The sequence below is a fragment of the Danio rerio genome, chromosome 8 (genome assembly GCF_049306965.1).
Source record: "Danio rerio strain Tuebingen ecotype United States chromosome 8, GRCz12tu, whole genome shotgun sequence".
Lineage (NCBI taxonomy): Eukaryota > Metazoa > Chordata > Actinopteri > Cypriniformes > Danionidae > Danio > Danio rerio.
This window is the reverse complement of record NC_133183.1, coordinates 24,223,525-24,237,175: the sequence shown is the minus strand read 5'-3', so window position 1 is coordinate 24,237,175 and position 13,651 is coordinate 24,223,525. Positions and strand designations below refer to the sequence as shown.

General features: G+C 35.0%; 2 protein-coding genes across 5 annotated transcripts in view; one reads left to right on the top strand and one right to left on the bottom strand.

Moving 5' to 3' along the window:
- Window positions 1-1,599: 1,599 nt before the first annotated feature.
- lrrc47 (leucine rich repeat containing 47) lies at window positions 1,600-12,291 on the bottom strand. Of its 2 annotated transcripts, XM_073909466.1 has the most exons (8): window positions 12,100-12,291; window positions 11,686-12,019; window positions 9,856-10,323; window positions 9,630-9,746; window positions 6,244-6,359; window positions 5,805-5,907; window positions 4,096-4,185; window positions 1,600-2,274 (listed from the first exon to the last, which is right to left on the bottom strand). In XM_073909466.1, exons 3-8 carry the CDS (start codon window positions 10,204-10,206, stop codon window positions 2,053-2,055), a joined length of 999 nt encoding a protein of 332 aa, XP_073765567.1. In that variant the 5' UTR covers window positions 10,207-10,323; window positions 11,686-12,019; window positions 12,100-12,291; the 3' UTR covers window positions 1,600-2,052.
- Window positions 12,292-12,845: 554 nt separating this feature from the next.
- Window positions 12,846-13,651, top strand: part of cep104 (centrosomal protein 104) — a 30,782-nt gene continuing 29,976 nt past the window's right edge. For all 3 annotated transcript variants that reach the window (XM_003199077.7, XM_005166953.6, XM_073910325.1), the window contains exons 1-2: window positions 12,846-12,892; window positions 13,495-13,621. In XM_003199077.7, the coding sequence (XP_003199125.3) occupies window positions 13,509-13,621 (113 nt within the window). In that variant the 5' untranslated portion in view covers window positions 12,846-12,892; window positions 13,495-13,508. The remainder of the gene's footprint in view (window positions 12,893-13,494; window positions 13,622-13,651) is intronic.

Sequence of the window (13,651 nt, the reverse complement as noted above, 5' to 3'; positions counted from 1 at the left end):
GAGTAGTTTCTCTGTTGATGAACTGTAGGATCCATTCATTCCAAACAACTCCAAGCAAATCGATGAGTTGGTCTTCAACGTTTCAAGCCTATTGAAGTTTTCTGGGATGCTATAAGAAGTTTTGCTAGATCCGCTTCTCCATCTCATCCTGCGGTCCCAAATGTCATTCTTCTGGGTCATTTTTGAAAATATATAAGTATTTTTAGTAAAACAGTCTGCTGTCGGTGTGATGTGGCATGATGGACTGTCCTAAGAGACAGAGTCGTGCTTCTATCTCTTACAGACGTTCTCTCCTCCTCTTTACATTTCCTGAGTCAGCCAGACATCTGATCTGTAACCAAACCCGAAGCATTCATGTGCTCCACAGGCACAAACAAACACTGGATCAAATCTAATCCTAAGAGTTCATTCAATTATTGGTGAATGTACATTTTAAAAATAGTAACTGTGGTAGAATTATGAGACTAATAACTTCTACTATTGATAGTCAATGATGTGCCATTTTAGTATTTGCATCAAATTGCCTTAACAGAGAATTTTATATATGCAGAAAATACATTACAAGCAAATAAAGTGTCTACTTTGATGTTTTAAATAATGTTTGTGAATCTGACCTGGATGTGGCACAGGTTTATTTTTGGAAATAGTCAAAATGCAATGTCAAAAATCACTAGAAAATTAAGTAAAGAAAGACCATGTTCTCTGAAAACATTTTGCACATTTCCTTCCATAATTATATCAAAACTTAATTTGTGATTAGTAATATGCACTGCTAAGAACTTTCAGACAATGTTAAAGGTGAATTTCTCAATATTTAAATCTTTTAAACCAGTTGTATCTTAGCCAAATATGGTAATATCATACCAAATACATCAGCAGAAAGCTTATCTAGTCATGTGATGTAGGTTTCAGTTTTTATAAATGTATTCCTATGAATGGTTTTGTTGTCCAGGGTCACATTTGTGAAAATAAAAAGGTCAAAATATGTGTGAAATAATGTTTCTTTTCTATTAAGTGTAAAATAAATGTATTAAACAACAAGTTCTGACCCCTAATTATTAAAATATTTAAAGTGATCGTGCAGAAGTTTATCATTTTTAAATGAATAAACACGTATTGCTGACCACTGGGTCAAATTCTGTGAGAGTAATAATCTATAAAGGTTTAAAATGACAAACTAATTTATGCTTTTTGGTCTGTACTGATATATAAATTATAAAAAAAATAGAATGAGTTTTGTTCTAAAAAGCAATTGACAAGATTTTTGGGTATAATGGTGAAATCGAATGACGTTTTAGTAGGTGAAACTGTAAGATTACTTGTTTGATTAAGTCATCCAAGTCAAATTAATTTTAATTAAACAGGAAACACTCTAATGTATATAAACTAATTCAAGTGTATTACACTTTTGTTTTAGTGACGGAAAACCCTTTTTATCTTTGACCCCTGTAGATGTTTTGAATTCAGAGACATTAGATGTTCTTATGTACTAGCAGTCAAATACCTTGCATATTTATATAAACTTGATATACTGTAGCATGATTTGAGTGAATAACTCTATAGCTCACCCAATTAGAAAGTTCAGTAAAACAAGGGAAGTCTATGAAAGATGTTACATTTATTTCAGTGACATGGACAAAGTAACTAATTATTATTAAATAATATTAAAAGTATAAATCATAGACAATGTAACTAATTGTTAAATTATTATAGAGCCATGAATCTATGTTTCATATTCAAAAGCTGGTTGCTTTTTTTAGTGTGAACAATGTATAGATTACTGGCATAAAATGTAAGAATGTCTGTAATTCAAACCACTTCATAGTAGAAAATATAGTGTAAAATAATAATAAAAAAAATACAATAAGAAATAAAATTACATTGTGAGAATATTAATCAAGCAGTTTTCTTCCACAAGAAATACTTTAAGGAGTGTAGATCAGAGCCTTCATACAATATTTAAATGAATGTTTTAATATCCATTTTAGTTGAATGAGAGGGACATGTGGGAAGTGCATTCAACACATTACATAACTTAGCAGTTAAGGTTTGTTATCGGATGATGGATAGATTACTGGGACTGGACATCAGGTCAGTTTTTGAAGGGTAAACCACTTTAAGGTTCCCATCCACATCTACAACCTTCACTTGCAGTACGGTCAGCTCAAAGGAGGTCGGTTCCTCTGCAGGATGATCTGAAACAGCAGTCGTCTCTTCATCTGAGCCCACCACCTCCTTTGAGTCAAAGCTTAATTTATTAAGCTCAGCCATTTTCTAAAATGGAAACAAAAAACTGTCAGTGTAAATTCATGAATACTGGATTGCTAACAAGCATGCTGTTTTCCATCTTAAACATTCATAGCCTGCTATAGTGCGCAGAGAGCAGGCAGCCTTTTGTGGCTTTTCAAATGCATTCAACCAGAAGAAACTTCATAACTGAACATGCAAGTTTAATGTATATTTCTCCATAAATGCAATTGTTCTAATAATTTACTCACTGGCCAGCTACTTTAAACCATAGTAGGATACTTTGTAATTTAAATGAGTCAATAATGCTTTAAATATATAAATCTTATTTTATTAACAACATAAATAAACAGTTTTAATTATTTAAGTCAAACTGGACCTCATTCATTCATTCACTTTCTTGTCGGCTTAGTCCCTTTATTAATCCGGGGTTGCCACAGCAGAATAAACCGCCAACTTATCCAGCAAGTTTTTTACGCAGTGGATGCCCTTCCAGCCGCAACCCATCTCTGGGAAACATCCACACACACATACTCATACACTACAGACAATTTAGCCTACCCAATTCACCTGTACCGCATGTCTTTGGACTGTGGGGGAAACCGGAGCACACGCACGCAAACGCAGGGAGAACATGCAAACTCCACATAGAAACGCCAACTGAGCCGAGTCTCAAACCAGCGACTTTCTTGCTGTGAGGCAACAGCACTACCTACTGCACCACTGCTTCGCCCAAACTGGACCTCTGTTTTACATACATACATACATATATATATATATATATATATATATATATATATATATATATATATATATATATATATATATATATATATATATGTGTGTGTGTGTGTGTGTGTGTGTGTGTATTATTTATTATTAAGTTATCTTTATCAAACAATTAAGTTGTGAAAGTAAACAAACACTTGTGATTGGTTCATGATCGGCCAGATTGGCGACTACCGATTGAGTCATAAAATGTGATTATCGGTTGAGTACTGCCTGAGCATCCCTATAAGTAACTGCAATTAAATTACTTTAATTCACTTCATACTAAAAAAACTTTAAGTCACCTTCTTTCTTCAAATTATCTTTGTTTGTGTTCAACAGAAATAATACATTTCTACAGGTTTATTTAAACAAGTGGAGAGTGAGTAAGTAATGACAAGATTTTCAGCACTGGGTAAACTATCCCTTTAAAGGCAAGTGTAAATCTGGTCTATAAAAAACATTTATACTGAAATCTAAAACAGCAGAACAGATTCTCTTGGTATACTATTGATAGCATAATTGCTAATGAAAGTCAAGTGAATGCAATGAGCCTGCTTTGATAACCGATTTAATGACACTGATTATACAGAGTGTCTTATGTCATCTTACAGTAAAATATTCAGGAGTTATCTGAGCTCTCGTAAAAGAAGAATGCGCGAAAGTGGGACAGGTCATTTGCATCATGGAGGAATTCTTTAATCCGAAATCTAAACCAAATCCTGGGTTTTATCTTCCATGTCATGTTTCACGCTTTTCCATCAAGACAGTAAAAAGTAGAATATTATTATATAACTGAACTAAACACAAAACTTGACTACAAACATCAGTAGTAGTGCTTGCATAATGTGATGGTGCAATGCTTCCGAGACACTGTACACCGTGTGTGTGTATCTTTGCAGAAAGATGAGCTCATTTCTTCCACAAGGGTATCACAGTTCAAAGGCTGTGCAAGCTGTAACTCAAATCAGTGCATTCACAAAATTATTTTTTAAAATTTATTGTAGATAATACAATATAATAATACAATACAAGCATAATATAAGATATAATAAAGTATAAAAAATACAACACGCTTACTATAATCAATGCGTCCATGACATCTTTACAAATCTGTAGGCTGGTGGAGCTGGTCACTTCTAAAAACAGTTCTTTTGTGGTCTTCTTTATCTGTAAAGACAAAAAAAGCTCTTTCTTACATTAAAACTTATTATAAAGAGCTTTTCCAATTAATGTATACAGAAGGTCAAGAATCACACCCATTAAACAATTACTTTGTAAATGCATTTTTAATGTTTTGGACTGTCGGAATTTCATCACATTGACGTAGACATGAATAAGCGAATGGTGATAATAGATGTGAAAACGTTTTTAATAGGGTTGGGCATCTAAGCTATAATGCCGATCCGATACACATCTCGATACAAAAAATACGATCCGATATATTAGCGATACCATTTGTGACATATTGCGATGCAACACGATACGATTCACACCCATATCACGATGCAATGCAATAATTCAGCACTAACTAATTAGATCAAGTTTATGAGATTATGTGAAAGAGGATGCTGTGCCATTGAATGAGTTTGATTATTTATTAACCAAGCAAAACCAAGACTTTTTTTTTACAAACTGGCTTTTCTCTCAGAGCCAGAGTGTCAGTTTACAGTAGAGGGCCATTTTAGAACATATAGCACATATTATTTAAGTATTTTCAAGATAAACAGAATGTATAAGTGCAATATCTATTAAAAATATATATATTTGCACTCTTTCAACATAAAGGTTTACCATTGCACAACAAGAATTGTGATCTAACTTTTCAACTATGAAAACAAGTTTTACAAAGATATTTTGCCACTGAATATTCAAAACTTAAGGTGGTTTCTCACCACTTTTGGAGCTGGTAGCTACAGTTGAAGCAGTGCAGGAAGCCGAGGATGCAGGAACACTGGAAGATGCTTCCACATCAACACTGTGGCGCCGCTTCAAGTGAGATTTCAGATTAGTCGTACTGCCCACGTATTTTACAGATGCGCGGCACATTTTGCAAATTGCATCTGTCCTGTCAAGTCGTCCATCCTTTTTGCAGAATCCATAATGTTGCCATACTTTAGATTTAGAATTCAGTGGGGAATAAAATGTTTGTTTTGCTTCTCGCGCTTTCTGAGGGCGCACCACTAGCTTCATCCGCACACCTGATACACTGAGTTGTAGTGCAAGTGTACACATCCGCAAGTCCGTTGCTAAGGCATACTTTATGTAGGTCGATTAAATTATGCGTCAAAAACAGGTTGACAAGGTGAAGGTAAATATTTCTTGTGTGGTTAATTATAGTTTATTGAAATGAAAATGAGATTGTTTTTAAATATTGAGAGGCTGTCTAACTAATGACGTAATGTGTTTGACTGTGGAATAAAAGGGTGGAGAGTGAGAGGATTGTGTCACACACTGAGGAAGGCATTGTACTGAAACGTTTGTGTTTTCCATCACTGAAGACTGTAAAATAAAAACTATACAAAGTAATTATTCAATGAGTGCAAATCATGACCTTCTGAATAATATTATTGACCAGATCAATGAATCAAAAGCAGTTGAAAAACCACGAGTGCGCAGTGCAAACTTCATTACTCAATTATTGTAATCACACATGTGCACTGACAAAAAACTATGAATATGACAGCAGAATATAAAAAATAAAAATGGAATACAATTTACTATTTGATTATCTTCTATCTAGACCGGAAATAAAACCTCTGCATACTTTATTGAATTTCCATAATTACCTTTGTCTTGTCACTGTTTGTGATTGGTGGGAATGAGATTACATGATCCTCTGCGTCAACCAAGCAAGGGTAGAGATCTTTCCCATCAAGCAGCTGAAGGTATCTGAGATGGAGCATTAAAGTTTCGAAATACGGCCATTAAAACGTTGAATAATGAATTACGCTGAATAATGAGCTTGGTTTTTGCACTTAGTGTTCTGTACAGCCAATGCAATTACATGGATGAAATTACACCAATTACCCACAACAACAGGAGATATTTCTCGGATCACTAAGAAAGTGTTTAGATCGTAAACAAGATGAATTTAGAACATGATGTCATAGGAAAGCAGTTGGAAACTATATTAAAATTAAATTTTGAACAAGACCTTTAGCATTTCTTTAACAGATTGTGCCCTCTAGTGATTAATCGGTGTTATGCTTTTTTGTGTTCTCTTACTTGTGGAGTCCTGAAACGTTTTGCCGCTTTTTCTGTTTTCTCTGTTCGTGTGCTTCCTGTTGAAGTTGCCTCAGAAGATCAACTGCCTTCACCTCCTTACGACCCAGAGGAATGATCTACATTTTTTTCAAAACAAAAACACAAGTTATGCATGACTACATTAAAAATTTTTTTTCAAAAACAAATATATATTACTGTGTAGGGTGTATGTTTATATTGTGGTAATGATTCTGCTAAAATTGCATTTATCTCTTAATCAGGATTAAAGTAGACATAAAATATATTATTATTTTATCATACTGAGACCTACAGAATGTAATACAATTAACATCAAGGAAACAAAAAACGTGACAAATGAAAGAGAGCATGTCTATAGCTAATTTCCATGAGCTGCACATTTTGAGTGTGGCTTGATTTTAAAAAAATGTAAATCTCTGAACGGTAAGAGTTTTAGAGAACGCGATGTGCTACAACAGACAAAAACCACATCAGGTGCAACCACTGTCAGCTAAAAACAGGAAATTGCATCTACTATTCTGACAGCCTCACAAAATTTGACAACAGAACTTTGTAAAATGTTGTCTGGTTTGACAGATTCAAATTTCTGCTAAAGAATTCAGATGGTAGGGTCAGAATTTGGCATAGTGTGGATGTGGATCCATCCTACCTTCTATCAATAGTAAAAGAGATAGTTTATGCTGTAGATAATAATTTATTGTCCTCATGTGGTTTTAAAGCTTTATTAGTTTCTTCTGTTGAACACAAAAGAAGTTTTTTTGCAGAATGCTGGTTGCTGGAATCCATCGACTTCCGACTAGGAAAAAAAAGTGCCAGCTAGCAGCATTTTCCAAACGATCAGCTGGTTAAGTGTGACGTCTTGCAAAGCAGCGTCTGGGTCCAATCACTTTATTAAACTGTATAGGGAGACTCATCAAATGGTAATAATAAATGTTTACAAAGCACTGTAATACTTTCAAAATTCACGATCCCAATATAAATATCCATGCCTAATATCCGATGGCCAAAATGTCATGCATTTTTTATAAATTGTTCAAAATTTGGTGTTTGTGAAGCAACAAGTCCAGAGACTGTTGTGCGCTCCATAATTGTATATAAAATTCACTTTAATGTGTGATATGATTAAAAAGTAGCCATAGACGAATATTGTCTCAATTCAAATGAGTAGCGGCTTGGACCCGGAAACAGTATTTCATACGTCATGACTTAACGAGCGGATTTTCTTTTGTGGTCAATAGAAAAAAATAAGTTAAATCCCTTTGAGGGGGTTTGTGGTCTAATGGTGTATTCTTTGCACAGTTTATGTCCCTTTTTAGTAGCATCTGAGCTTTTTTTAATTACAACAGCCTACATAGGTACTGGTTAATGTTCATCCCTTTTTGACCCCGCACATCATGATTTTGGCAAGTATGATGTGATCCTGGATTAACATCTATGTTGATCCTGGAACATCATATTTATTCTAAAATGTAATCCCTACCCCTAAATCCAACCATAATTGTAAATTATTCCCAAAATCTGAAGGGAATAATAGCTGGAAACAGTCATGTAGAAGTGCAGAAAACTAACCGCAAGTCTAAACTAAGTCAAACATAAACTGTAAACATATCATTCTGATTGGAATGTTGTTCCTGGAGCAACAATAACGTTAATCCAGAAACATACCCTACTTGGTGAAATCAGGTTGGCGTTTTGACCACAGTGGATGGATCCTGTGATTTTACATTCCAGCAGGATCACACCATGTCACAATGCTCAAATCATCTCAAACTGATTACTTGAATATGACAATGAGTTCACTACACTCAAATGTCCTCCACATACCAGATCTCAACCCAGTCAGTTTTATATTCAGGGTTCATAGTCATTTACATTTTAACTACTAAAATTCCATGATTTTTCCAAGACTTTCAAGTAAATTTTCATGACCTAATGTTTCATGCAATGTTTACATATGCGTGGTAACACACACACACACACACACACACACACACACACACACACACACACACACACCGGACAATTTTAGCTCACTCAATTTACCTGTATCGCATGTGTTTGGACTGTGGGGGAAACCGGAGCACCCAGAGGAAAACCAAGCCAACACAGGGAGAACATGCAAACTCCACACAGAAATGCCCCAGCTGAAGCTTGAAACAGCAGCCTTCTTGCTGTTAGCTGTTTCAAATGAGGCGATTGTGCTACCCACTGCAACACCGCAACGCCCAATTTATATTTATATCTATGTAACATTTATTTAGATAATGTTTACACCAAACTAATAATGTGAGACTATGTGATTAGCCAAGGACAGAAAAGCAGTACAGACAACTAACCTATATTCAAGTATGCAGATATCTGTTTTCCACGACTTTTCCAAAACTTTGCGAGTTTTCTGATTTTCCAAAACTTTTCCAGGCCTGGAAAATGCCATGTCAAAATTACATGAACTTTTCCAGGCTTTCATAACCGTATGAACCCTGTATATTATTAATTACTTCCACAACAGTGTGACTTTCTAGTGCCTTGAGGGCCATTTCACCTAATATGATAATGATAAAGATGAGATAAATTTTTGGTCTTTTCATTGCTTTCGGAAGTCCCAAATGTTGCAAGATTTATATTTGAATCTCAAATGAAATATAAATGTATACAATAATGTAACACAAATGATTTGCATCAGATGTCATGTTTAATTTCAAAATATTGAATTTGAGATAGTGGACATGCATAAAATGCTTTTTTTAACATAGTTTTTAAAATAATCTAAAAAAAAAAATGTAACATTTTCTGTGGGATGAAAGTGCAGGATACTATGCTTGATAGTTTAAGGTGCTTTGAGGTCATTTTCATGCATATTTATACAGAAAAATGGCACCCATTAGGTAGAATGGCCCTTAGACAAATACACAAAATACTATTGCTCAATTCTCTTCTTCTCTGGCGAATAAATGAAGCCATCAATTATGGGAATGAAGCAATATAACACATCCTATTGTCTTACTGCAAGGGGCCTCTTAGTGAGGTGCTGAATTCACTGTCAACACAAAACAAACAACAGCGAGAAAAGGACTGTTCATTTATAATTAAAAACTGAGGATTATGGGAGTTCTCTGTGTCAGTCAGCTGGTGGCTTTGAAACCAGATTCCCTCCTTTGATAAAAAACGTATCGACAAAGGTTATTAAACATTCATTGCTGCTGCATTGTTTGACTGTTATGCAACTAGTGGAGTTGTTCTGATTGATTTGTGTAACACCCAAAAAAAAAACGAGACCACCAATAGTCAAGACCATTTAATTACGCTGAACTAAGTATATATTATAAATGTGAATAAGAAAACAATTAAATTAGAAAACTTTCCAATACCTTCAGTGTATCTGGTGGCCTAGCATCATACAGCAGAGGATACTTTAGCAAGCCCAGGTCATGTGTTGCAATGGTTGCTGTTGTCCTTTTGGCACAAATCTCATCATGGAGTTTGGTCTGCAGACAGAATAGCAATACAGAAATAATTATGGAACTTTAATTTTACACCTGTTTTAATTTTATTAAATAAACAGACAGATAGATATTCCTTGAGACTTTTTGTTACCTGAGCAACTAAAAACCTCTTAAGTGAATTTCCTTGTCTGAGGTTCATGCCTTTCACAATGCAGCACACAATGTATGGTCGGACATCTTTGACTGCTGCAGAAACTTTCACCGTGACGGCTGTAGGTGATTCTGAAATGTGCAGAATTCTCACAACCATCTGATTGAGCTCATCCACATCCTCTTCCTCTTTTTTGCTTTTCTGTTTCGCGGCACTTTTCTTTTTGGAGGCGTTACGACTACTGTCAACCTTCTCGTTCACCTCTCCGTCCTGCTGTTTGCCTTTCCCTTTTCCTCTCCCTCCCGCTCTGAGATAATCCAGCACTGATTTGGTAGGGCAGCCATTTACCATCTTCTCAAGCCTCTTGTCCTTCAGCTTGTTGCCTTTGAAATTAGTCTCTTTCAGTTTAGGGCAGTCAGCCAATTCTGCTGGAAGCTCCTGGAGCTTGTTGTTGGAGAGATCCAAAACCTGAGGATGGAGAGAGAGAGAGAGATGTGTGAGAGAGTGCAAGTAAAAACAAATATAGATTGACGTTCAAGAACAGAATAATTTTTAGATTATGCATATTTATCACGCATATAAATTGTAACTTAGGGCTAAACAATTATTAAAAAGTAATCGAAATCGACATTCAGAACCTATAATCGATCAAATTATTCCAGGTCAGTTTTTTCAATGATTTTCCCTATCGCGTGTGGAGCAGTGACCCTGCTCTGTTAATGCTAATTAATATTTCTATGTCGAATGCATGGGTATGGTCAGGTGCAGCCTTTGTGCAGGCACGTTTGAACTACATTGTTAATGATTGGAAGCTGCACCAGAGACGGCATATTTTCCATTACAATAAAATTATTATTTACATTAAAATATTTATTTACAAAAGACTCAAGAAATGCACTGTTTAAAATATTCTTTACATGATATACAATACGAGTTATTTTACTTAGAAAAGATACAGCTTATTTACTACTTTTCATTTGAAAAACATTGAAAATAAATGATTTTATTTCCAAAAGTGCAAGTTATTTATTTTTACTTTTTTTTTTATAAGAAAAACGTGACTGTTGGTTTCAGGCAATGTGTGCTTTAATTTCAGTTGTTCAATGTTGATGTTCAACAAACAATCATAGACAGCAGATAGTGTGTGTTTCCTTCAATTATTTTAAAATCTGGTAAATCTCTCCCTTTTAATATGCGAGTATACCTAATGTACAAAACTTGTAAGTGAACTAATATGAGGGCAAAAAAAAAATAATAATAATCGTTCATTAATTGTGATAAAATTAAATTATTAATTTAATCAAGATTTTGATTTTAGGCCATATCGCCCAGCCCTAGTCTAACTACAAACCTTTTCCCAAAATTTTCCATCAACAATATTTAAGAACATAATAGCCAACTGCCAATCTATATTCTTTATATTTTCTTCACTTAAAAATAATGTTATTATAATTTTAATATAAACTCTTACTGAATCAGCTTTAACTTTACTAATTTAATTTGCCAAAGACTTATAAAAAAAAATAATAACTGATAATTCAAAGTAATCAAAATTACAAATAGAAAAATATTCTATTAAAATTAAAGCCATTTGTGCCAAACAAATTTAAAAAGTCCAAAAGACTTTGACCAATCAAAGAATGTCATTTTTAATAAACAAACAAATATTTCAACAAACATATTACTACAATAATTCCATGAAAATAGACTATATTTATTTATTTGATTGCATAATACACTTAAACTGATTATTTTTGTGTTTACTCTACATGTTAAATTTAAATACAGCATAAAATCATGGAATTTCAGTATTTTATTCTGTTCTCTCACCTTCAGTGAAGGCAGGTTCTGAATCTCACTGCTCAGCTCTTCAATCGCGTTTTCTGATGCAATAATGCTGCTGAGGAGCTCCAGGCCAGAGCACCACAGGTCTTCTGGGAGCCGTGAAAGCTCATTTTTGGACACATTGATACTGGCGAGCTTCACACACTTGCTGAGACCGTCAGGCAGAGCAGTGAGGCTGTTACAGCTGACATTTAGTGTGTTGAGCTCGGTCAGAGCACAGATCTCCTCCGGCAGAGCCTGCAGCTGATTCACGGACAAATCCAGCACTTTGACCGCCTTCAGGTGGCCGATGCTTTTAGGCACGGAAGTGAGCTTGTTCCTGCAGAGGATCAGACTCTGTAGATGAGACAGGTTTCTGATGTTCTCGTGGATTTCATGTAAACTGGGACACTGACTGACCTCCAGGTAGTTCAGGAGCGAGAGGGAATAAAGTCCCGCATGAAGTCCGCCGCTACTCTGGATCTTTTTGTCAACCGCTGAACCCTGAAGCACCAACTCACGCCGGTTCTCCTTCTCTGCCTTTTCTATTTCTGGCCAAACATTCTGAGAGCTATTTTCTTCAGCCATGCTGTCCAACGTAACCCGGAACTTGGATACAACCCGGAAGAAGAACTCGATAAGATAACTAGAGTTTATCATTTCAAATTACGTTTTAATTGACTCAATACGCAAGTTTTTCTTTTAGAAATTTAGCCTTTATTGTTAAACTGTACAAATTGTCGTATTAGTGTAATAACCCCACTTGTAAAAGACTTATTTTTAAAAAGAACTACAAGTACCAGCATCCACCCATACTTCATGACACAAACTGGTTTAGTTTTGATTCACCCGAGTGGCTCGAATCATTTGAATCTCTGTTCAAAGGAATCGCTTAACATACCACAAAAAAGGTTCCGTTGTATTTCGGAATTTCAGTTTTTGGATATTATTATTATTATTATTTTAACTAATAAAACAATATTTAATATCGTTCAGAATATTTCACTGCATAAACATTCTTCAAACAGAGTAGACTTTTTGGTTAACAAAAGTGCTGCGTACAGACGTGAACGAGAACGATTCATTCATCCTAAAGATTTGTTCAGAAACAGCGGATTCAGTCTAGAACGATCGAAATAACCTGCGCATGCGCACATGCCACAGTTGTCAAACGGTGGTTATGGAGATGAATGTGGGCAACTGCTATATTTGGGTAAACGACTTTGTAATTTCATGTGCTAAATAGAAAATGTTTAAACTGCTAATAATTAATCGCTCTGAATTGTATCTGGCTAACGTTTAGTTTGTGGGTAACGTTAAGATCCTAAGTGCTGTTTTGGAGGAGTTGTTGGCGTAATGTGTTAGTGTTTGGTTAACGTTAGCCCGATTGCACGCTAATGCTAAACTCTTTACATACCAATCAATTTCGATTAAGGTCTATCTTAATATGCAGCAAAGCTATAAGCACAATGTGCAATATGTAAGGGTAGACTGAAATAAGTATTAACGTACAACAGGTAGCTACTAATTAACGTGGCAACTTCATGCAGCATGTTTAAGAAGGACAAATGCTATGTAAATAAGGTGTATTCTCTTAATAAAGTTCGTTGTCGTTAGTTTTTTTTTAGATTATTCTTTATCTCAGCCCAAAGATAATTATATTTTTCATATAACTGTATCAAAAGGGCTTATTTGTAGCATGTAAAGGAATGTAACTTACCACAATAAAGAATTTTTTTCTAGATTGCCAGGTTAATTCAGTGTGTCTGGAATGCTTTGGGATATTAAAGATCATGTTGTGTTTGTCCCCATCAGAGCTCAGGACTGGGATGCCTCATAAGATAGGCTTCTCTGTGATCAGCTGGTCTGGTCATGAAGGAAACTACAATGCCAAAAAGCTGATGGTCCATGCGCCCACCGTCAGTGGCTGGAGATCTACTAGGTTAAAGTACTTTATATTTCGTTTGTCAGG

Coding starts and splice junctions, on each gene's coding strand:
- lrrc47 (XM_073909466.1), bottom strand. CDS start 10,206: ATGGTAAATGGCTGCCCTACCAAATCAGTGCTGGATTATCTCAGAGCG. Junction 5,908..6,243: donor AACGTTTCAGGACTCCACAA/GTAAGAGAACAC, acceptor GCTCCATCTCAG/ATACCTTCAGCTGCTTGATG. Junction 4,186..5,804: donor CAAACAGTGACAAGACAAAG/GTAATTATGGAA, acceptor TTGTCTTTACAG/ATAAAGAAGACCACAAAAGA.